Here is a 26,220-nt window from a genome sequence, read left to right as displayed (position 1 = left end):
ATGATTTTAAAGCGTGTTGATAGATGACTAATGTCTAATGAGGCAAGGTGATATCTCATCATCCTCGAAACAAGTACAGTAGACTCGGGTCAAGTCGAACATTTGGGGCTGCAAAAATGTGCCCGACTTGAGTGATCCGATCTGATTTCATGAATAGTGTTACAAAAAATATTTCAACCAACATCGAGTTGATCTTGAGTGACGTCTACTGTATTTGATTACAAACTAATTATTCGAGAGAATTCTTTACGATCAAACATTAGAAGAAGGATATCGGCAATGTATTGAGTGTCTGAGGGGCTGCAAAACCCGGGCCGAGGGAGGCAGGCTCCGGGCTGCTATGAATCGATATCTGCATTAATGTTGAGTCTCAAGAAAAAAAGATGTGGTTAGTTAAAGGAAGAATTTAATTCTTTGAATATTGAGCATCTATTTTTAAAGTAAACAAGTGTTAAAAAAGACACATATTTTACGGTTGACAACTGAAGAAAATCGACCAAAAATCTTTCTTAATTTTGATACTAAATAAAAAACAGTATATTATAAATCTTAGATTTGGTTTTGGATTTTTGTTTTCAATTTTGGACAAAAGATAGCTGTTACAGTTAAGCATAAGCGGAGTGATTAGGGTCTTCGAACATGGGATATCCGGCCCTGAATCCGCATGAGTTCTAGATTGGATTCGAACCTGGGAAAGCCCTGATTTTATTCCCTTTTCGCCATCTTGACCACTGTGGTGCTGGTGGAAATCTGCTAGTTGAAACCCTTCAAGGAATTGTCTAGACATGGTGAATACTTCAATGCAATTATGATTCAACATTAATTTTATGTTTATCAACGTCGTTTGGAGGTTGAAGTTTCATATTTGAACAATGTTCCATCACGTTCGACTCAATGGAACCGTGACCGGGACAGACGCGATTAACCTATATACATTCTATACACGAATCACTCGGATAAATACATATACACTTAAACTTAAACTTATATACTGCCTTACGACACGGAAGGATTTGGGAGAATATCTACCGTGTGTGGACCGTGTGCAGTTTAAATTAGCAGAGATTCAGGATGATATTGACTGACCAAGATGAATATACGTGGGATTTTCCATATGGTAATAAGATAGGACTAAACTCCCCCGCTAAGTACGGCCCTGAGTTCTAAGCGTCACCATCTTCAACCAAATAGAACATTGATTAATTTTAGTGATTCGTGTCATCAAACTGAGGGGTAAGTTGGAATTCATTTTCGTTCTTTTCTTGTATCGATATGTATTAGACATGTGTGTAAAAATTGGTCTCGTTTGCCATAGCAAAACGGGACCTTTTCCTCGCTTGCCAGGGCTCGATCGTTTCTTATCTGACGTGGTAAGCGGACAATAGAAATAATCTCTGAGGGTTTTTTGTCGTTCGTTGTGTTAAATAGTTCTTTCATCTCCTCAGACTCACTCAGTTCGGCAGGTTTTGGGGTTTGCCAGGTGTGGCGGGCTTGTGAGAGAAAAATAGTTAAGTTGTACAATTTCACTTTCGTTTTTGGGAAGATTCGGAGCCTCATCGCTTCCGTATGTTCAAGTTCAAATTGTTTAATGTCGAAAGCGTTTAGTTTTTGCTCGAATGGATTTCATATCGATAGTCAGTATGGTGTAAAGAAGGGGATTGGACGAGTTAATCAGTAAGAAAGGAACGGCCAGCCAAGCCGCCACCTGATTCGGTATTTGAACCCCGAATACGACGCAAAACTGAACGATGATTAACGGTAGCCAGCAAAATAAATTACACAGATTCATCACCAAACTCCCACGCACGTGCTAAAATCAATTCGGTGGGATCAGCTCTACCCGAACCAGACCTGCTTCCAGATACGAGTCTGTACACTTTTGTGCATATGTCGCCATTATCGTTCCAAGTATGACGGAGTAAAACACGGCAAAAATGGCTAACGAATATTGTCAGGCGTGGACATCAATTGTAATAGTTTCAGGGCTTCTGTTCTGGTTACAGTGTTAGTGGTAGTTGAATGCACTATTTTAGAGAATAAAATTTAATTTGCTTGAAATTCGTCCTTTGGCATGTGAGCCTACCGCTTTACCGGATACTAGTACATTCCGCAGAGAAAAGAGTTCTATCAAAAATAGTTTGAAATTCGTTTTAAAAAAGATGATCCCCTTCGAAAAACCTAAAACAATAGTAGAATTATTCATATACAATGGACTCATATTAAACATTGAACGAAATTCGGCTAAGGAAAATATATGTATTACTCGCATGCCACAGTAAGATTGCGAGGCTGAGTTAGATATCTACCGTTCAGTGCTGCCCCTATGAATTACGATAGCGGAATTTCTGTGAACTAAAATAGTAGTGCATATTTACCGCCGGAATTTAAATTTCCTTATTACGTACAATACAGACCAGTGTGGCGCCTAATTCTGATTAAATATGATACTATGAATACGTTCTGAATTTTGTATGATATTTCCTTATTTTTTAGGTAACATATTTAATTCTTTTTAGCTAAAATTCACTTACTTATCAATTAATATAATATTTATATACAGAATAACTTATTCATTTACATTTTTGAATGATAATTTATCATCTGAATTGACAAAATGTCCATATTTTTTCTTCGATGTATTCTAATTGCGCGCAAATAATCAGGGAACATACAAACACCTGTAGCTCTCTCCCAGACCATACTAGAAATACCCCGATTCAAATTTACTCTTTTAAGGCTTATTCTTTTATAGAAAATTTGTTTGGTTCAAACGTTTCAGTGCAGTTTTCAGAGTTTGAGAATTTTCCTCGGAATCCGGCCCGCGAATCGGTAATTAGTTCGTCCACTACTGCCGTTCGAAGACTCTGGCGAGCGAGTATGATGTTAGTTCACGCTTTCCACGCTATCGTTATACATAGCGGCAGCACTAGACGGTCGAGATTGAATTGATCGCGCTATTTTTACTGTGGAGCGGGCTCAATTCAATCGCTAATTCTTTATTTACAGTGAACTATTCCCTCAATTGATAAAGACTTTAAAGCCACGATGATTTTAAATGTACGAATTTTGATATTGGGTAAAAAGACAAGAATTTGTGATATTTCAGGTCCTCGGGGACCTCACTCCAGTTGACTTCGGCGCAGACACGTCACGACACAGTGAGCAGGTGAGGGACCTACTAAATTTATTCTGAATCAGTCAGTCGTTGTTACTACGGGCTTCGGGTTGTTTGGGTAACGACGGCTAGGTATTAGACTAACAGGGACCTCACTCGGTGTCAAAAACCACTTTCTAGCCTACACGGGCCGCACTACCCTAGCCGGTTGCATTGCACATGGTGCAGGCGATAGTTTCACAAATCTTGTTGATGAACTGTTCTTACAATTTCCTGTTACTTCCTCGTCCCTCTTTTCTACCACATCTTGTTCAGCAGGTTAACACCAGCTGACTCGACCAGTTAGTTACACCAGCTTTCTCCCACTGCCACAGGCTGGGCTCTTGTGTAAAACGAGAATCTGTTAATCCAGCGTGACTGAAAACTGCTGAAAACTTTTGCTTAAGCCTTTACTATGTCAGAGTAATTGTACTGTTTTGCATCACTTTTCACCCATCCTCCCTCAACCTCTCACCCCATCCTCCCTCAACCTCACCCCAAACCTCTCACCCCATCCTCCCTAAACCTCACCCCAACCTCTCACTTCATCCTCCCTCAACCTCTCACCCATCCTCCCCCAACCTCTCACCCCATCCTCCCCAACCTCATCACCCCATCCTCCCCCAACCTCTCATCCCATCCTCCCTCAACCTCTCAGTCAGTCTCCCTGTTAATGTGATTTCAATTTTAGTATTTCAGGTTTTCCTCTGTCGGGCTGTGGTGTAAACTTCATCATGAATACTGGACGTGGTGGACTTCATCTGAAATTTATCACTTCTCTTCAGTCAACTTCTTCCGGACTACTAGTGAAACTAACTGGACTTCTAGTGAACTAACCAGACTATATGTGAACTAACTGGACTATATAGTCAACTAACCGGACTAAAGTAGATTGATACTCATAAAAAACAGTCATTGGTGGACTCCAGGAGGTGTGGAACTCTGTATGTGGATTTGTGGAATTACCATTTTTCTTAATTAATATTCAAAAGCGTGTGCTCGAACGCACGGAACACCGTCGATCTCCCATATTTAATACATGCGCGCACATGCTAGCACGCACACACACCGTACTACTAGTATGCGCGCACACGCTAGCACGCACACTCACACCGTATTACTAGTATGCGCGCACACGCTAGCACGCACACTCACACCGTACTACTAGTATGCGCGCACACGCTAGCACGCACACTCACACCGTACTACTAGTATGCGCGCACACGCTAGCACGCACACTCACACCGTACTACTAGTATGCGCGCACACGCTAGCACGCACACTCACACCGTACTACTAGTATGCGCGCACACGCTAGCACGCACACTCACACCGTACTACTAGTATGACCACTACACTGCGTGAGTACTATAGATAATAGTATGTACAATAATTCTCTTGTGGTATTCAGATTTTTTTCTTTTTATTAAACGCTACACGAGCCACGGTTCGGCAGTTTTTTGCTTCGGATGGGTTTCAGTCGGGTACCCAGTGGATGCCACCCCTCCAGTTGGCATGCGTGTCAATAGGAAAATTCTATCAACTCAAGATTTAGTTAATTTGCGCTCGACTTTCATCTAGAAACATGTAACAAACTTTACCTGAAATCAACAGGTTTGTCTCGGCCCTGAAGATGTATTGTTTTGTTACACGCTGTTTGGTTGATGTAATGCGGGTTTCTTTCGGTGTTTTTGATTACGTTTATACGAGAGTATTGTATAGTGTTTCATGTTTTAAAAATGTGTTACGTTTTTGTGAAGAATTCCTCGGAAATCGTAAAAATTAATTCATCTAATTAGGCGTTCTGCGTAGGTAGATATTTCAGTTTTCCCGGCTACTGTGGTGTGGGCTGGTGGGATGATGTTTCTAACCATATAATTTTGGAATATATAGACATTATCTGTTTCACCGAAACAAGCTGGTAGCTCAAGATGGCTACCCCTCTGAACCACCCTCCTCCTTGGGATTTTTATCAAATGTTTTGTTTCTATTTTGATGTTAGTAATGTACAGATATGGTGACTGTTTTAATGTTTAAATGTTCGATTCGTTCATTTTACCAATACCTATATCGACCACAATTATTAATGTGTATATATTTATATATTTTTGTCTCTGAAAACCATTTGCAAATTATAAACTAACTTTGTAAGCATTTTGTGCGTGTGAATTCGTCTTATGTAGCTATCGATCTGCAGCCTGGAATCAGCGCCCTCTTTTGGCCCTTTTCACTGTCTTACTTACACCCAGTCCTGGAGTGTGCAAGACCTGGAGTGTTCTCGTTGAACATAAAACTGTGAAGTCTGGATGATTTTAAAGCGTGTTGATAGATGACTAATGTCTAATGAGGCAAGGTGATATCTCATCATCCTCGAAACAAGTACAGTAGACTCGGGTCAAGTCGAACATTTGGGGCTGCAAAAATGTGCCCGACTTGAGTGATCCGATCTGATTTCATGAATAGTGTTACAAAAAATATTTCAACCAACATCGAGTTGATCTTGAGTGACGTCTACTGTATTTGATTACAAACTAATTATTCGAGAGAATTCTTTACGATCAAACATTAGAAGAAGGATATCGGCAATGTATTGAGTGTCTGAGGGGCTGCAAAACCCGGGCCGAGGGAGGCAGGCTCCGGGCTGCTATGAATCGATATCTGCATTAATGTTGAGTCTCAAGAAAAAAAGATGTGGTTAGTTAAAGGAAGAATTTAATTCTTTGAATATTGAGCATCTATTTTTAAAGTAAACAAGTGTTAAAAAAGACACATATTTTACGGTTGACAACTGAAGAAAATCGACCAAAAATCTTTCTTAATTTTGATACTAAATAAAAAACAGTATATTATAAATCTTAGATTTGGTTTTGGATTTTTGTTTTCAATTTTGGACAAAAGATAGCTGTTACAGTTAAGCATAAGCGGAGTGATTAGGGTCTTCGAACATGGGATATCCGGCCCTGAATCCGCATGAGTTCTAGATTGGATTCGAACCTGGGAAAGCCCTGATTTTATTCCCTTTTCGCCATCTTGACCACTGTGGTGCTGGTGGAAATCTGCTAGTTGAAACCCTTCAAGGAATTGTCTAGACATGGTGAATACTTCAATGCAATTATGATTCAACATTAATTTTATGTTTATCAACGTCGTTTGGAGGTTGAAGTTTCATATTTGAACAATGTTCCATCACGTTCGACTCAATGGAACCGTGACCGGGACAGACGCGATTAACCTATATACATTCTATACACGAATCACTCGGATAAATACATATACACTTAAACTTAAACTTATATACTGCCTTACGACACGGAAGGATTTGGGAGAATATCTACCGTGTGTGGACCGTGTGCAGTTTAAATTAGCAGAGATTCAGGATGATATTGACTGACCAAGATGAATATACGTGGGATTTTCCATATGGTAATAAGATAGGACTAAACTCCCCCGCTAAGTACGGCCCTGAGTTCTAAGCGTCACCATCTTCAACCAAATAGAACATTGATTAATTTTAGTGATTCGTGTCATCAAACTGAGGGGTAAGTTGGAATTCATTTTCGTTCTTTTCTTGTATCGATATGTATTAGACATGTGTGTAAAAATTGGTCTCGTTTGCCATAGCAAAACGGGACCTTTTCCTCGCTTGCCAGGGCTCGATCGTTTCTTATCTGACGTGGTAAGCGGACAATAGAAATAATCTCTGAGGGTTTTTTGTCGTTCGTTGTGTTAAATAGTTCTTTCATCTCCTCAGACTCACTCAGTTCGGCAGGTTTTGGGGTTTGCCAGGTGTGGCGGGCTTGTGAGAGAAAAATAGTTAAGTTGTACAATTTCACTTTCGTTTTTGGGAAGATTCGGAGCCTCATCGCTTCCGTATGTTCAAGTTCAAATTGTTTAATGTCGAAAGCGTTTAGTTTTTGCTCGAATGGATTTCATATCGATAGTCAGTATGGTGTAAAGAAGGGGATTGGACGAGTTAATCAGTAAGAAAGGAACGGCCAGCCAAGCCGCCACCTGATTCGGTATTTGAACCCCGAATACGACGCAAAACTGAACGATGATTAACGGTAGCCAGCAAAATAAATTACACAGATTCATCACCAAACTCCCACGCACGTGCTAAAATCAATTCGGTGGGATCAGCTCTACCCGAACCAGACCTGCTTCCAGATACGAGTCTGTACACTTTTGTGCATATGTCGCCATTATCGTTCCAAGTATGACGGAGTAAAACACGGCAAAAATGGCTAACGAATATTGTCAGGCGTGGACATCAATTGTAATAGTTTCAGGGCTTCTGTTCTGGTTACAGTGTTAGTGGTAGTTGAATGCACTATTTTAGAGAATAAAATTTAATTTGCTTGAAATTCGTCCTTTGGCATGTGAGCCTACCGCTTTACCGGATACTAGTACATTCCGCAGAGAAAAGAGTTCTATCAAAAATAGTTTGAAATTCGTTTTAAAAAAGATGATCCCCTTCGAAAAACCTAAAACAATAGTAGAATTATTCATATACAATGGACTCATATTAAACATTGAACGAAATTCGGCTAAGGAAAATATATGTATTACTCGCATGCCACAGTAAGATTGCGAGGCTGAGTTAGATATCTACCGTTCAGTGCTGCCCCTATGAATTACGATAGCGGAATTTCTGTGAACTAAAATAGTAGTGCATATTTACCGCCGGAATTTAAATTTCCTTATTACGTACAATACAGACCAGTGTGGCGCCTAATTCTGATTAAATATGATACTATGAATACGTTCTGAATTTTGTATGATATTTCCTTATTTTTTAGGTAACATATTTAATTCTTTTTAGCTAAAATTCACTTACTTATCAATTAATATAATATTTATATACAGAATAACTTATTCATTTACATTTTTGAATGATAATTTATCATCTGAATTGACAAAATGTCCATATTTTTTCTTCGATGTATTCTAATTGCGCGCAAATAATCAGGGAACATACAAACACCTGTAGCTCTCTCCCAGACCATACTAGAAATACCCCGATTCAAATTTACTCTTTCAAGGCGTATTCTTTTATAGAAAATTTGTTTGGTTCAAACGTTTCAGAGCAGTTTTCAGAGTTTGAGAATTTTCCTCGAAATCCGGCCCGCAAATCGGTAATTAGTTCGTCCACTACTGCCGTTCGAAGACTCTGGCGAGCGAGTATAATGTTAGTTCACGTTTTCCACGCTATCGTTATACATAGGGGCAGCACTAGACGGTCGAGATTGAATTGATCGCGCTAGTTTTACTGTGGAGCGGGCTCAATTCAATTGCTAATTCTTTATTTACAGTGAACTATTCCCTCAATTGATGAAGACTTTAAAGTCACGATGATTTTAAATGTACGAATTTGATATTGGGTAAAAAGATAAGCATTCATGATATTTCATGTCCTCAGGGACGCACAGGGGGACCTCACTCCAGTTGACTTCGCACGCAGACACGTCACGACACAACAGTGAGGCCGGCCAGGCCCTGACTCGACCAGTTAGTTACAACGCCTTTCTCCCACTGCCACAGGCTGGGCTCTTGTGTAAAACGAGAATCTGTTAATCCAGTGTGACTGAAAATTGCTGAAAACTTTTGCTTAAGCCTTAACTATGTCAGAGTAATTGTACTGTTTTGCTTCCCTTTTCACCCATCCTCCCTCGACCTCTCACCCATCCTCCCTCGACCTCTAACTCCATCCTCCCTCAATCTCACCCAACCTCATCACCCCATTGTCCCCAACCTCTCATCCCATCCTCCCCGACCTCTCAGTCAGTCTCCCTGTTAATGTGATTTAAATTTTAGTATTTCAGGTTTTCCTCTGTCGGGCTGTGGCGTAAACTTCATCACGAATACTGGATGTGGTGGACTTCAACTGAAATTTATCACAGTTTTACTTCTTCAGCCAACTTCTTCCGCACTACTAGTGAACTAACTGGACTACTAGTGAACTAACCAGACTATATGTGAACTAACTGGACTATTTAGTCAACTAACCGGACTATAAGTGGATTGATACTCATTCTGTTTACTACATTTCATAAGAATTGTCAATGTGGTTATTTGAAGCAGCCTGTAATTGTGTTGCAGGAATTATAATCCAGGGTTTTAGTAAGAGAATCAATTTCTACCTTAAAAATTAATTGAATATTTGACATCATTGAATAAAAATCGTTTTTGGACCGAATTTCATCAAAATTTGTGACGAAATTAAGGGGGTCGAAACACGAAATCCTGAATATTTCATTTTACGAGCTTCAGATCCAAAATCTAACCTCATATTTGTAATCAGCACCCCAAGAAACATGTCTGCACAAAATTTCATTAAAATTGGGCCAAAAAAAAATTTTGACTTTGTACCCCATTTTTGGGGTGCATATTTTGGGCATTAAAACCCTTATTTGCTCATGAAGATGAATTCCGATTCAAAATCTGATTACGGATCCGGAATCTACACCTCAGAATACATATTCCTACTAATTTTCGAAGGAATCAGAGAAAAAAAATTTTTCGCCGAAAAAAAACTCCTGGACTAACACCTTAGATTTTTGCCATTTTTAGCCAAAAAATCGAATCTCTTCGATTTGTTTAAAATTTTAGTCCTCTATATTTTCAGGGGTGCTGATTCAAAATCTGCAATCAGATTTCGAATATCTCGAAAACTCTGGGGTCCAAGGCCTTTTGAAAATTTAGGGGGTCCCCCAAAAATTCGAATTTCTCATTTTCTGGGCCTCGGACCCGTAAAATTCTTTCAGATTTGTGATCAGCACCCCATAATACATGTCTATACTGAATTTCATCGAAATCGGAGACAAAAGATATTCGACCCCTGACACTCATTTTGTTGAGTAGCCTACCTCAGATTGCCATTTCTCTGATACACCGGTAATTAGACTTAACTCTAACTCTGTATGTTTGACTGGTGGCCTCAAATCTATAAAGTTTCGTGTATATTTTTTTAGGAGTTTGTCATCATTAGGAACTATATATTGACGTTTTTGTTTGTTGATCAGGACCTACATCAGATGAACTGGATAAATATGTGTGGGCAGCTTTAGAAGTCACCGAGAGGATAAACAAACAAACGAACACATATTGGGAGAACTTAACTTCACTTATAGGGAACTTTATGTCCACGAGGACTAAATATGTGACACTACCGATTGGCTGTGTTTGAAGTAAAAACGGGGCAACTGAAAAAAATGCTCTTGGCATCTAGAACCCGTCGTTCTCTCCCAGACGATGCTAGGAATATCCCCGATTCAAATTACTCTTAAGCTTTATTCTTTCATAGAAAATTGTTTCTTTAATAGTTTCAGAGCATTTTTTTCTGGTTAAAGTGAATTAGTAGTAGTTGAATGCACTATTTTAGAGAATAATATTTAATTTGCTTGAAATTCTTCCTTTGGCATGTGAGCCTACCGCTTTACCGGATACTAGTACATTCCGCAGACAAAAGAGTTCTATCAAAAATAGTTTGAAATTCGTTTTAAAAAGATGATCCCCTTCGAAAGACCTAAAACAATAGTAGAATTATTCATATACAATGGACTCATATTAAACATTGAACGAAATTCGGCTAAGAAAAATATCTGTATTACTCGCATGCCACAGTAAGATTGCTAGGCTGAGTTAGATATCTACCGTTCAGTGCTGCCCCTATGAATTACGATAGCGGAATTTCTGTGAACTAAAATAGTAGTGCATATTTACCGCCGGAATTTAAATTTCCTTATTACGTACAATACAGACCAGTGTGGCGCCTAATTCTGATTAAATATGATACTATGAATACGTTCTGAATTTTGCATGATATTTCCTTATTTTTTAGGTAACATATTTAATTCTTTTTAGCTAAAATTCACTTACTTATCAATTAATATAATATTTATATACAGAATAACTTATTCATTTACATTTTTGAATGATAATTTATCATCTGAATTGACAAAATGTCCATATTTTTTCTTCGATGTATTCTAATTGGGCGCAAATAATCAGGGAACATACAAACACCTGTCGCTCTCTCCCAGACCATACTAGAAATACCCCGATTCAAATTCACTCTTTTAAGGCTTATTCTTTTATAGAAAATTTGTTTGGTTCAAACGTTTCAGAGCAGTTTTCAGAGTTTGAGAATTTTCCTCGGAATCCGGCCCGCAAATCGGTAATTAGTTCGTCCACTACTACCGTTCGAAGACTCTGGCAAGCGAGTATGATGTTAGTTCACGTTTTCCACGCTATCGTTATACATAGGGGCAGCACTAGACGGTCGAGATTGAATTGATCGCGCTATTTTCACTGTGGAGCGGGCTCAATTCAATCGCTAATTCTTTATTTACAGTGAACTATTCCCTCAATTGATGAAGACTTTAAAGTCACGATGATTTTAAATGTACGAATTTGATATTGGGTAAAAAGATAAGCATTCATGATATTTCATGTCCTCAGGGACGCACAGGGGGGGGACCTCACTCCAGTTGACTTCGCACGCGGACACGTCACGACACAACAGTGAGGCCGGCCAGGCCCTGACTCGACCAGTTTAGTTACACCAGCTTTCTCCCACTGCCACAGGCTAGGCTCTTGTTTAAAACGAGAATCTGTTAATCCAGTGTGACTGAAAACTGCTGAAAACTTTTGTTTAAGCCTTTACTATGTCAGAGTAATTGTACTGTTTTGCTTCCCTTTTCACCCATCCTCCCTCGACCTCTCACCCCATCCTCCCTCGACCTCTAACCTCAATCTCACCCAACCTCATCACCCCATTGTCCCCAACCTCTCATCCCATCCTCCCCCGACCTCTCAGTCAGTCTCCCTGTTAATGCGATTTCAATTTTAGTATTTCAGGTTTTCCTCTGTCGGGCTGTGGCGTAAACTTCATCACGAATACTGGATGTGGTGGACTTCAACTGAAATTTATCACAGTTTTACTTCTTCAGCCAACTTCTTCCGCACTACTAGTGAACTAACTGGACTACTAGTGAACTAACTGGACTACTAGTGAACTAACCAGACTATATGTGAACTAACTGGACTATTTAGTCAACTAACCGGACTATAAGTGGATTGATACTCACTCTGTTTACTACATTTCATAAGAATTGTCAATGTGGTTATTTGAAGCAGCCTGTAATTGTGTTGCAGGAATTATAATTCAGGGTTTTTAGTAAGAGCATCAATTTCTACCTTAAAAATTAATTGAATATTTGACATCATTGAATAAAAATCGTTTTTGGACCGAATTTCATCAAAATTTGTGACGAAATTAAGGGGGTCGAAACACGAAATCCTGAATATTTCATTTTACGAGCTTCAGATCCAAAATCTAACCTCATATTTGTAATCAGCACCCCAAGAAACATGTCTGCACAAAATTTCATTAAAATTGGGCCAAAAAAAAATTTTGACTTTGTACCCCATTTTTGGGGTGCATATTTTGGGCATTAAAACCCTTATTTGCTCATGAAGATGAATTCCGATTCAAAATCTGATTACGGATCCGGAATCTACACCTCAGAATACATATTCCTACTAATTTTCGAAGGAATCAGAGAAAAAAAATTTTTCGCCGAAAAAAAACTCCTGGACTAACACCTTAGATTTTTGCCATTTTTAGCCAAAAAATCGAATCTCTTCGATTTGTTTAAAATTTTAGTCCTCTATATTTTCAGGGGTGCTGATTCAAAATCTGCAATCAGATTTCGAATATCTCGAAAACTCTGGGGTCCAAGGCCTTTTGAAAATTTAGGGGGTCCCCCAAAAATTCGAATTTCTCATTTTCTGGGCCTCGGACCCGAAAAATTCTTTCAGATTTGTGATCAGCACCCCATAATACATGTCTATACTGAATTTCATCGAAATCGGAGACAAAAGATATTCGACCCCTGACACTCATTTTGTTGAGTAGCCTACCTCAGATTGCCATTTCTCTGATACACCGGTAATTAGACTTAACTCTAACTCTGTATGTTTGACTGGTGGCCTCAAATCTATAAAGTTTCGTGTATATTTTTTTAGGAGTTTGTCATCATTAGGAACTATATATTGACGTTTTTGTTTGTTGATCAGGACCTACATCAGATGAACTGGATAAATATGTGTGGGCAGCTTTAGAAGTCACCGAGAGGATAAACAAACAAACGAACACATATTGGGAGAACTTAACTTCACTTATAGTGAACTTTATGTCCACGAGGACTAAATATGTGACACTACCGATTGGCTGTGTTTGAAGTAAAAACGGGGCAACTGAAAAAAATGCTCTTGGCATCTAGAACCCGTCGTTCTCTCCCAGACGATGCTAGGAATATCCCCGATTCAAATTACTCTTAAGCTTTATTCTTTCATAGAAAATTGTTTCTTTAATAGTTTCAGAGCATTTTTTTCTGGTTAAAGTGAATTAGTAGTAGTTGAATGCACTATTTTAGAGAATAATATTTAATTTGCTTGAAATTCTTCCTTTGGCATGTGAGCCTACCGCTTTACCGGATACTAGTACATTCCGCAGACAAAAGAGTTCTATCAAAAATAGTTTGAAATTCGTTTTAAAAAGATGATCCCCTTCGAAAGACCTAAAACAATAGTAGAATTATTCATATACAATGGACTCATATTAAACATTGAACGAAATTCGGCTAAGAAAAATATCTGTATTACTCGCATGCCACAGTAAGATGGCGAGGCTGAGTTAGATATCTACCGTTCAGTGCTGCCCCTATGAATTACGATAGCGGAATTTCTGTGAACTAAAATAGTAGTGCATATTTATCGCCGGAATTTAAATTTCCTTATTACGTACAATACAGACCAGTGTGGCGCCTAATTCTGATTAAATATGATACTATGAATACGTTCTGAATTTTGCATGATATTTCCTTATTTTTTAGGTAACATATTTAATTCTTTTTAGCTAAAATTCACTTACTTATCAATTAATATAATATTTATATACAGAATAACTTATTCATTTACATTTTTGAATGATAATTTATCATCTGAATTGACAAAATGTCCATATTTTTTCTTCGATGTATTCTAATTGGGCGCAAATAATCAGGGAACATACAAACACCTGTCGCTCTCTCCCAGACCATACTAGAAATACCCCGATTCAAATTCACTCTTTTAAGGCTTATTCTTTTATAGAAAATTTGTTTGGTTCAAACGTTTCAGAGCAGTTTTCAGAGTTCGAGAATTTTCCCTTGAATCCGGCCCGCAAATCGGTAATTAGTTCGTCCACTACTAACGTTCGAAGACTCTGGCAAGCGAGTATGATGTTAGTTCACGCTTTCCACGCTATCGTTATACATAGGGGCAGCACTAGACGGTCGAGATTGAATTGATCGCGCTATTTTTACTGTGGAGCGGGCTCAATTCAATCGCTAATTCTTTATTTACAGTGAACATTTCCTTCAATTGATAAAGACTTTAAAGCCACGATGATTTTAAATGTACGAATTTGATATTGGGTAAAAAGACAAGAATTCGTGATATTTCATGTCCTCGGGGACGCACAGGGGGACCTCACTCCAGTTGACTTCGGCGCAGACACGACACGTCACGACACAGTCAGTGAGCAGGTGAGGGACCTACTAAATTTATTTTGAATCAGTCAGTCGTTGTTACTACGGGTTTCGGGTTGTTTGGGGAACGACGGCTAGATGCTAGACTAACAGGGACCTCACTCGGTGTCAAAAACCACTTTCTAGCCTACACGGGCCGCACTACCCTAGCCGCTTGCATTGCACATGGTGCAGGCGATAGTTTCACAAATCTTGATGAACTGTTCTTCAACTTCCTCCAGCACCACATCTTGTTCAGCAAGTTAAGACCAGCTGACTCGACCAGTTAGTTACACCAGCTTTCTCCCACTGCCACAGGCTGGGCTCTTGTGTAAAACGAGAATCTGTTAATCCTGTGCTGTACTGAAAACTGCTGAAAACTTTTACTATGTCAGAGTAATTGTGCTGTTTTGCTTCACTTTTCACCCATCCTCCCTCAACCTCTCACCCCATCCTGCCTCAACCTCACCCCAACCTCTCACTTCATCCTCCCTCAACCTCTCACCCATCCTCCCCCAACCTCCCAACCCATCCTCCCCCAACCTCATCACCCCATCCTCCCCCAACCTCATCACCCCATCCTCCCTCAACCTCGCCCCAACCTCTCACCCCATCCTCCCTCAACCTCACCCCAACCTCTCATCCTCCCTTAACCTCATCACCCCATTGTCCCCAACCTCTCATCCCACCCCCAACCTCTCACCCCATCCTCCCTCAACCTCACCCCAACCTCTCACTTCATCCTCCCTCAACCTCTTACCCATCCTCCCCCAACCTCTCACCCCATCCTACCCAACCTCATCACCCCATCCTCCCCAACCTCATCACCCCATCCTCCCCAACCTCTCATCCCATCCTCCCTCAACCTCTCAGTCAGTCTCCCTGTTAATGTGGTTTCAATTTTATATTTCAGGTTTTCCTCTGTCGGGCTGTGGTGTAAACTTCATCACGAATACTGGACGTGGTGGACTTCAACTGAAATTTATCACAGTTTTACTTCTTCAGTCAACTTCTTCCGGACTACTAGTGAACTAACCAGACTATATGTGAACTAACTGGACTATTTAGTCAACTAACTGGACAATAAGTGGATTGATACTCATAAAAAAACAGTCAGTGGTGGACTCCAGGAGGTGTGGATCTCTGTATGTGGATTTGTGGAACTCGGTGACTACCATTACTGCTAGACAAGGGCTGGTGAGTGTGAGTAGAATTTCTTAAAAGTTTCCCAAACAATTATGAGAAAGCAGTTTATCTGTAAACACTGTTTACACTGCATTTCATAAGAATTTTCAATGTGGCTATTTGAAGCAGCCTGTAATTGTGTTGCAGGAATTATAATCCAGGGTTTTAGTAAGAGAATCAATTTCTACCTTAAAAATTAATTGAATATTTGACATCATTGAATAAAAATCGTTTTTGGACCGAATTTCATCAAAATTTGTGACGAAATTAAGGGGGTCGAAACACGAAATCCTGAATATTTCATTTTACGAGCTTCAGATCCAAAATCTAACCTCATATTTGTAATCAGCACCCCAAAAAACATGTCTGCACAAAATTTTATTAAAATTGGGCCAAAAAAAAATTTTGACTTTGTACCCCATTTTTCGGGTGCATATTTTGGGCATTAAAACCCTTATTTGCCCATGAAGATGAATTCCGATTCAAAATCTGATTGCGGATCCGGAATCTACACCTCAGAATATATATTCCTACCAAATTTCGAAGGAATCGGAGAAAAAAAATTTTTCGCCGAAAAAAAACTCCTGGACTTACACCTTAGATTTTTGCCATTTTTAGCCAAAAAATCGAATCTCTTCGATTTGCTTGAAATTTTAGTTCTGTATATTTTCAGGGGTGCTGATTCTAAATCTGCAATCAGATTTCGAATATTTTGAAAACTCTGGGGTCCAAGGCCTTTTGAATATTTAGGGGTCCCCCAAAAATTCGAATTTCTGGATTTCTGGGCCACGGAATCCGAAAAATTCTTTCAGATTTGTGATCAGCACCCCATAATACATGTCTATACCGAATTTCATCGAAATTGGAGACAAAAAATATTTGACCCTTGGCCCCCTACCTTAGATTGCCATTTCTCTGATACACCGGTAACTAGACTTAACTCAAACTGTGTATAACTGATTGGTTGCCTCAAATCTATTAAGTTTCATTTATATCTTTTAGGGTGTTTGTCATCATTAGGATGGAATTATTGAAGTTTGCGTTTGATGATCAGGACTACATCAGATGAACTGGATAAAATATGTGTTGGCAGCGTTAGAACTCACCGGGAGGATAAACAAACAAACGAACAAATATTGGGAGAACTTGACTTCAGTTATAGTGAACTTTATGTCCACGAGGACTAACTATGTGATGACTTTGCTGCTGATGGGATAAAGATCTGTTTGAACTAAAAACTGTAAAACTAAAACTACTGACGGCATCTAGAATCTGCCGGATAGAAAACAACGAGGAACATAGAAGTTCAGGTGATATACAATCCTATCCTCTGTCTCTCTCTATCATCTCTCATCCTCATCTCTCATACTCATCTCCCATACTCATCTCTCATACTCATCCTCATCTCACTCTTTCATCCTCATCTCATACTCATCTCTCATACTCATCTCATACTCATCTCTCATCTCACTCTTTCATCCTCATCTCATACTCATCTCTCATTCTCATCTCATACTCATCTCTCATCTCACTCTTTCATCCTCATCTCATACTCATCTCTCATACTCATCTCTCATCTCACTCTTTCATCCTCATCTCTCATACTCATCTCTCATTCTCATCTCATACTCATCTCTCATCTCACTCTTTCATTGTCATCTTATACTCATCTCTCATACTCATCTCTCATACTCATCTCTCATACTCATCTCTCATCTCACGCTTTCATTGTCATCTTACATCTCTCATACTCTAATCTCATACTCATCTCACTCTTTAATTCTCATCTCATACTCATCTCTCATTCTCTCCTCTCATCTCCTTCTTCTGGTCTCATTCTCCACCATCTACCGGGTTGTGATAGGAACTAGTTCCTGTCTCGCCCGGTAGATGGCATTATTTTTTTAATAAAATTTGCTTAAGCAATGGATAAATATGAGTTCCCCTGCAGGCTGTCAGTACGTCCCTATAGCGTAGTGGGTAGGGTGCTGGACTGCTAGACCAGTGGTTGGTGGTTCAAATCCCGTATTGTAAATAATTTTTATTGGTTGTTGATTGAATAAAATGTTTAATTTTGATTTTGTTCGTTTCAATAAAATGTTGAATTTTACTTTTGCAAACAAGCTGTAACAAATTCCTACTTTGAATTTGGAATAAATCCTTTGATTTGTACTTTGCGTTTGTCCTTTCCTTTTTGACTTTGTCCTTTCTTTGAACGTGAGAAGTTGTAAGAAGAGTCCTTTCCGGGGCAAGGGAAGTTGTGAGAGGGAAGAGGGGGCAAAGTTTATTAAAGAGAGCATTATATATATTATTTATATTTTATTTATTTACGTTACTTTTTACAACATGCGGCAAAACGAAATAATGACGAGTAGAGTCTGCGTCTCGAGGTTTGAAGATGGTTCTCTAGTCGGAGTAGAGTCTGCGTCTCGAGGTTTGAAGATGGTGCTGTAGTCGGAGTAGAGTCTGCGTCTCGAGGTTTGAAGATGGTGCTGTAGTCGGAGTAGAGTCTGCGTCTCGAGGTTTGAAGATGGTTCTCTAGTCGGAGTAGAGTCTGCGTCTCGAGGTTTGAAGATGGTGCTGTAGTCGGAGTAGAGTCTGCGTCTCGAGGTTTGAAGATGGTTCTGTAGTCGGAGTAGAGTCTGCGTCTCGAGGTTTGAAGATGGTTCTCTAGTCGGAGTAGAGTCTGCGTCTCGAGGTTTGAAGATGGTTCTCTAGTCGGAGTAGAGTCTGCGTCTCGAGGTTTGAAGATGGTTCTCTAGTCGGAGTAGAGTCTGCGTCTCGAGGTTTGAAGATGGTTCTGTAGTCGGGGTAGAGTCTGCGTCTCGAGGTTTGAGGATGGTACTGTAGTCGGGGTAGAGTCTGCGTCTCGAGGTTTGAAGATGTTGCTGTAACTCAAATATTGCCGGCTGAAAAACAAATCGGATAATCGTCAAGCTAATGAAGAACATTGAATATGCAAAATGTACGGATGGGTATAGTTTAATATAATTACCTTATCTTAATGTACAGATACCGAAACAGCAAAATGCGAGTTGATGCGGTTCCCAATGTAGCAGCAGCAGCAGCAGCAGCAGCAGCAGCAGCAGACTAGTTCAGGACGTTGCGACAAACCAGTAGTAGCGAACTGGTTTCGGTTTAACCCTAAAAAGACAGAATATTCATCATAATGTATAAATGTGTGTGAAATCGAACATCGAAAATCAGCAACAACAGCAAATTAGCCGTCATCTCCTCCGCAATCATCAGCACCAACAGCCGCCAGTCTCTTGCGTTCTCAATCGCTAGGCGTCACAAATTCCTTCACGTTCCAGTCATTCCTAACATCATCAGCCGCTTATTAGCAGGTTGTTCGCTTGAAGCCACACGTTCTTCACGCCTTGTTGCAGAGCTCTTCATCACTGGACATCAGTTCTCGGACTGGCATCGGGCGGCTCGAACCGCGCTTCTAATACCTACGTCAACCAATCAGCGACGGTGCATCATCGATGCGACCGGAATGGATCAATCAGAAGGCTCGATCGCGCATTCCTGTGACAGACCCGAGTCCGTGACGCTAATCCGCAAGAAGCATTCAATTCGTGCCAAACTTTTTCAATGGGGCCTACAGGTCATCGAGTTTAATTCGACTATTCATAGAGACACATATTGTTAAAGATAGAAATATCGATTGCTACGATTTTAGCCTAAAATTATATGCTGAAATTTTATCTAAACTATCCAACAAACTTAAGTGTAGATTTCCCTTCTATTTACGTCTGGTTTTGAACTATAATACCGGCTCAATTTTACTATTTTCGAGTTTTACTTTAGGATATTGAAGTTGCCTTAAGGGTTTGTGCAGTGACGCGGCACTATTGTGTAGTAGAGCGTATGGCAGGTCTCCGGAGAGTGATTCTCTATTAGATAGAGTAGTTTTCAATCCGAATTTATACACAAGTTCACCAGACATCGCCGCGTACATATCTTCTTTAACTGAAATCTGGTGAAGTTAAAAAATTATGGAAGTTTTATCATCAGTTGAGAAAGAACTGTGATTGATCACCGCGCGCGCTGCTTGCACCGAATAGTCGCTTGGATTTCTTCAGTTCGAGGAATTGAATAAATATAAACAAATTTTCCAAATCCTCACCACTCAACTTAAAATAACAAACTAATATTGTAAAAAAGTCGAAGGTCCCTGGGGGAATTACTCCGCAACCTGGACCGGTATTGTGGGATAAATAAATAATTCAGCCAGAAACGACTGAATTAAACATAATTTACCCCACACCAGTTATTCTGTAGGACTCACGCATTAGCAACCTCATTCCAGGGAGGACAGTACTCTCGACTCGCCCGCTTACCGGAGATCATTTGCTACATCCTGACCCGCCTCCTCCGAGACTCGAACCTGGGCCACAGCGGTGACACGCAAGTCGCCGACCGACTACGCCATCCGGTCCGCCCGATTGTGACAGGAAAACATTCGAACATATTCGACGGCCATTCATATTCGGACAAACAACCGCGATGTCACAATGGTCAACGCCGTGACGATGTCGACTCTGAATGAAATCATCCGTTTCTGACCAAACTTGAATTTCGCAGCTACGGTACCACTGGGGTACACATCATTAGATTTCTAGGAATTCATACAATGCTTTCTTTGAAAAAAAAAACATCATACTCATTTATTCAACTATTTAACACGCTTAAAATCTAGACGATAAATATAATTCAAATGTAATTCAAACACGAACACGAAATCCGGATTGCTCTACGCCCCACGCCCGGGACGAAGGAGCGCCAGCAGCGACTGACTAAACAAAACAGAAATTCATTTCTGACCAAACGATATAAGGCTGGTGGTCCTATCATTCACGATGATTTTGGCTACGACAGTTTACCACCAGTACAAAACATAGAATTTCTTGAGTTTGATTTACATGTAGACAGTCTACCAACTGTCGATACAAACACTGATTATGACGCCCACGGATCCAATATCGATGTAGACTGCCTACCAGATTTCGATACGCGGACTAACTATACCCGTGACGTCACACATGTTGATACGGATGAGGTCTCTTTCTCCGAGAAAGAACAGACTGAAGAAACTTTAAATATCGAGGAGGAATTGTTACAGAATTTACCACCAGTTTTCGTGATTATAAAATTGAATATGATTAACAAGCACTTTTTAACAGAGCGTTAAAGCTATTCTCTATCATTATAAATGATCGTATTTTGTTGGAATGTACAGTTTCAGATGAGATCATTTTGATTTTCAATAAATCGTGGATCAAGTTCAATCTGAATCATTGATTGTGAGATACAATGATTTTCGCTAACTGCCAAATAATGATAAACAACCCGGATTTGAGTAATATTGACATTTACAGGAACCGTTAAAGCTGAGACAAAGAGCAATCCGGGATACAACAATTTTATGCAGCGAACAGTAAAATTCAGACACTTATGACTAATTAGGTTCTTGGTGAAAATATCTGCTGGATCCATGGTCATTAACAGATTGCTGCATATACTAATTTCTTTTTTCTTGTATTGGTTCGAAACTTGGGTTTTAATGGCTATTTAAAAACACGTTAGCACTCAGTGCACGTTAGTGTATAGCTTATGATTGAATCTCAACATTTCACCCTTGAGCAAACGCCCAGGTCTACCAACCTTGCTCCCAAAAATCAATTACATTTATAGTTAATGAATGATCAATTATCTTCCAATATCTCTATAATCAACGGCCAAAACCATTCGTTGGTTGTTAAACGAGAGCTGGGTTTTGCTGATCATATGCATGCGGCCCTTATCAGCCACGAGCAGCTCAGATAAATTTTTTATAACATTATTCATTGTTTCAATATGAAAACACGTCATATCCGGTGTGAATTTCAAATAGATAATCGAAAAATCGATGGAACAGGAAATTGCGTTTCCTGGGGATAAATCCTTTTCACGTTTGAACAATACCCCGATTTGTAAAAGATTTTACCTTTAATCGGTGTATAATCCTAGGTAGATGCAATCTCTGGCATATAAACGGTATCGTCACCAGCGATGTTGGTAGATCTGCTGAACCATCATGACTTTCATCACGTTGATATTTGTTTGGACGTTTGCGGTAAGTTCATCGCCTAGAATCGATTATTTCAAATATGCCGACTTCTCGCGATCTTTTCTATGTCATCGCGACTTATGAAGTTTGAAGTCGTCTGGAGGCACCGAGTCAGCGGATATCAGTTGAAATCTGCCCGTTTCACTTCCGACAGGTTCTGCCGGGTTCGTAAGGGAAACCAAATCAAAACGAATCATTTTCTGGAAAAAAAAGAAACAAATCTGCCTTGAAAATGAATAGAATCTATTTAGGAAATCTGAGGAGGTTGTTTTTTTCGGGTTTCCAACGCTTTGCCGAGTGAATCAGATAATATAGTCAATATCCGTGATAAGATTCGATGATTTATATACATATACTGTGTATTTATTTGCAAGTCATTTTAAATTGAAGAAGGGTGGCAGCAACCACCCAAAAATATTTCTAATTTTTAAATAAGCTTTGCTGAGTGTTCATGTGTAGCAAAGGGAGTGACAGTTTTCTTTGATTTCAGGGCACGGTATTCGGCACCCAACCGATAGGACCCGGACCGAATCAACCAATGCTACCAAACTTTATCGAACCCCCTGAACCTCCCAGCATCGACCAGATCATCATTGAGGCAGGTGGTGGCAAGGAAGGTCGGTGTCTAAGTTTTATTAATCCCCTCCTTAACGTTAGAACCTTCAACAGTTTTTCTCTGTCCTTCCACAGCTTTCAAAGGTCGCCTGATGACCAGTGACGGAGGTCGGCTCGCAGAACTGGACATGAGTCTGACGGAGTTACAGTACGACACTCTGTATAACAATCCGGCGAACGCGACTAACCGACAGAAAAGGAAAGCGCATTGGGAACTTTTCAAACGATGGACCGGAAATACGATTCCGTATTTCATTAAAACCACAGACGTGTTCAGTAAACTAAATCATATTCGTATTTCCGAAAACATAGAAACCGGGAGAGGATTCCATTATCTAGATTATGTCTCTTTTGTAGCCGAGGCACAAAAAGGAGAAATTCAGAAAGCGATTGACGAAATTAAAAAGACAACGTGCTTGAAGTTTGTAGCGGCTACTGATGAACATACAAATAAAATACGCATACAAAACGGCACCGGGTAAGAGAAAATTATTCAAAAAGATTCAAGTTTCGTAGATGTGGCTGAAATCGAAAGATGTTCTTTCACTTGTTCTATCAAGCTTTATTCCCAAAGGGGAATTGAAGATAGATTAAAGTAATTCTCGTATATCTAGTTTTTTAGTTAGGTTGTTAAAGTATTAATGAACCCTTGTCTCAAATATTTAGATTATATAACTTCTTATATATTCTGACGCCGTAAAAACCGTTACAATAATGTTTATATACATCGATACCCAGCATGCGTTATGTATTAGGGGTTCTGTGTGAGTCGATGTGCACTACATCATCAATATTTGCGTTTCATAACAATAATTACAATATTGCGAATTTCCAGCGTTCATTTTATAATTAGATATATTTCATCACAGTCATGGCCGTTATTTTCAATTTCTTTAAATGTCGTTTTGAATTTTGAGAGGACGTACCCTACATTATCAATTTAGGTTAGCCTAGTTAGACTGGCTGCCGATTTTCGGTGCATTCAAATTCCAAAAAAAGTTATTGAACCTCAATGTAACATTATAGAATTATAACTGTATTATCATTAATTGTCGATAATACTATAGGCGATTTACATATTTTATTTTCTCGAGGCGCCAGTCTAAGTCTTCTAAGTTTGTTTTCTTGTGTGATATTAATAAGGCTTTATATTTCTAGATGCAATTCGCACCTGGGTATGACTGGTGGCGAGCAAGCGATCAATTTACATCCACATTGTCGAGTCGTGAGTAGATTGAAATTACGATGCCCCGTAATATGATATATTAGCTTTTATCATGATATCAGTTCGTTATTCTACAGAAACCTACGATCTTACACGAATTCGGACACGCTTTAGGTCTTGTTCACGAGCATCAACTGCCTGATCGCGACGAGTATTTGAATATTCTGTACGAGAATGTCGAACCGGACTGGGCCATTTGGTTCAAGAGAATAGAATCTAATCTGGTTTTACAGTACGAGGTACCGTATGACTACCGCAGTATCATGCACTACGGGATCACCGTAAGTATCTTTATTACGTAAAGATTATGATTACTTACTCCAAACTAACGAATTCTCGTTTTATAATGTATTACAATGTCTTTCAATTCATAATGTCAGGCCTTCTCGGCAAATGGTAAACAAACCATCCAAGCGAAGGACATCACGAAAGGTCATCTTATCCAGGATACCTGGGACAAAGCGTCTTTCTCGTTTTCCGACGTCAAAGTTATCAACTCGCATTACGAATGTAGCTGTAAGTTTGTTATACACTGTTTTCTGCGTCTACACAATTTTCGCAAGATAAAATCAATTGTTTTGTACGAATTTTTCAGCACATTGTCCCGAAACGGTGAAGAACAAATGCCCGCAGCCCGACTCGTTCTTGAATAAGAACTGCAGATGCGAATTCGCGTGTAAGTTTAGAAACAGCTTTCAAAGCTTATGTTCTGTATGTATAATGTCCATAGAATATACTGTTGCAGTGCACACTACAAAAGCTAAGCTGTATTTTGGGGAAATTTATAACTTATACAATATATGAGAAATGGGATTTCATGCTCGAACTATCTGGACATATAATTTCGATTTTCAGATGGCCGAGAGACTGATCCGCTAACCGGCACTGAAATAGTGGAAGCCGGCCCAACGACCGCCGTACCATGTTATGATAAAAAGAATTTTTGCCAGGAACTTGCTCGAGGCGGCGCCTGCAATACGGACCCCGGCTACATGCTCCAGAATTGTCAAGTATCGTGCGGTATTTGTTCATTAACGTCCTCCAGTTCGCCCACTCAGCCCACGACTACCGGACCGATGCCGTGTTTGGACTTTGATAGAAAATGCCCCCATTGGATGAGTATAGGCTACTGCGAGACACATTATAAAACCTACATGGAATTTTACTGTAAGAAGTCTTGCGATCTTTGCTCAACGCTTTCTACGACTACAACCACGACGACACCTGAACCAACAACTACCCAAATTGTCCCTTGTGCCGACAATAATGTCAACTGCGCCACCTGGGCAGCGGATGGTTTCTGTTTGGGAGAGTTCGAATCATATATGAGCGTGAATTGTAAGATTTCTTGCAATACATGCACAAACCCTACGACCACGACTACCCCGAGACCAACAACGACCACGACTACCCCGAAACCCACAACCACGACCGTTACATGTGTTGATAATAACGACAATTGTAAAACTTGGGCCGATGATGGTTTCTGTGTTGGGGAATACGAAGGTTATATGAGGGACCATTGCAGCGACTCCTGCGGAATCTGCTCCCCAACAACAACCACGACTACCCCGAAACCCACGACGACCACGACTACCCCGAAACCCACAACCACGACTGTTACTTGTGTTGATAATAACGGCAATTGTAAAACTTGGGCCGATGATGGTCACTGTGTTGGAGAATACGAAGGTTATATGAGGGACCATTGTAGCGACTCTTGCGGAATATGTTCCCCAACAACGACCACGACTATCCCGAAACCCACAACAACTGTCGCTTGTCTCGATCTTAACGATAACTGTCAAATCTGGGCCGACGAAGGTCACTGCATCGGAGAATATGAACAGTATATGAGCGCGAATTGTGTAAAATCTTGTGCAAAATGTTGAATCTGTCGATAAACGAATAGAATTAAAAGCAAGTAATAATAATAGCCTTCCCACTTCTTTTTATTTCAAATTACGGTTATTTCTTGAGAAAAGCAGAAGTGATTTAAAGCTTGTTATTCGAATTCACGATTTACGAGAAGTAAGGGCGGCTAGTCGACGATGAGATATTGCAAGGCTAGCGAATACAAAATAAAGTATGTATAAAAATAAACTATCTAGCCGTCAATGTTATATTCGGAGGTAGTACTGACGGTCAAAATCGCTTCCGGGGCATCCCAATTGTAAGTTAGTTCACAAATTCACCCCCAATGTTATATTCACTGAGGCAGAACTTGTCGGTAAAATTCTGACAAAGATAAACCATTTCTGCGTTATGGATCAACACAAAGATCAATTTTTAAGATCTAGAACCGGATTTTTTTTGAAGCAACATTTACATTAGCGCCAATAGAGAAAAAGAG

General features: G+C 39.8%; 1 protein-coding gene and 1 long non-coding RNA gene across 2 annotated transcripts; one reads left to right on the top strand and one right to left on the bottom strand.

Moving 5' to 3' along the window:
- Nucleotides 1-18,239: 18,239 nt before the first annotated feature.
- On the bottom strand, nucleotides 18,240-20,381 carry LOC141912867 (uncharacterized). Its single transcript, XR_012620207.1, has 3 exons — nucleotides 20,259-20,381; nucleotides 18,908-19,056; nucleotides 18,240-18,821 (listed from the first exon to the last, which is right to left on the bottom strand). It is a non-coding gene; the product is annotated as an uncharacterized LOC141912867 (long non-coding RNA).
- A 1,613-nt stretch (nucleotides 20,382-21,994) lies between these two features.
- LOC141912871 (zinc metalloproteinase nas-4-like) lies at nucleotides 21,995-24,169 on the top strand. Its single transcript, XM_074804289.1, has 6 exons — nucleotides 21,995-22,033; nucleotides 22,518-22,644; nucleotides 22,718-22,918; nucleotides 23,000-23,120; nucleotides 23,801-23,867; nucleotides 23,945-24,169. The coding sequence occupies exons 1-6, from the start codon at nucleotides 21,995-21,997 to the stop codon at nucleotides 24,167-24,169; spliced, it is 780 nt and encodes a 259-aa protein (XP_074660390.1).
- The last annotated feature ends 2,051 nt before the right edge of the window (nucleotides 24,170-26,220 follow it).

This window comes from Tubulanus polymorphus, chromosome 11 (assembly GCF_964204645.1).
Source record: "Tubulanus polymorphus chromosome 11, tnTubPoly1.2, whole genome shotgun sequence".
Lineage (NCBI taxonomy): Eukaryota > Metazoa > Nemertea > Palaeonemertea > Tubulaniformes > Tubulanidae > Tubulanus > Tubulanus polymorphus.
Note: the sequence above shows the minus strand (reverse complement) of the source record. Positions and strands in the feature narration are given on the sequence as shown.

Bases quoted from the DNA above. Each gene is read 5' to 3' on its own strand.
- LOC141912871 (XM_074804289.1), top strand. From the start codon at position 21,995: ATGACTTTCATCACGTTGATATTTGTTTGGACGTTTGCG. The intron at 22,034-22,517 runs GTAAGTTCATCG...CTTTGATTTCAG, and splicing joins TATTTGTTTGGACGTTTGCG to GGCACGGTATTCGGCACCCA. The intron at 23,121-23,800 runs GTAAGAGAAAAT...TTATATTTCTAG, and splicing joins CGCATACAAAACGGCACCGG to ATGCAATTCGCACCTGGGTA.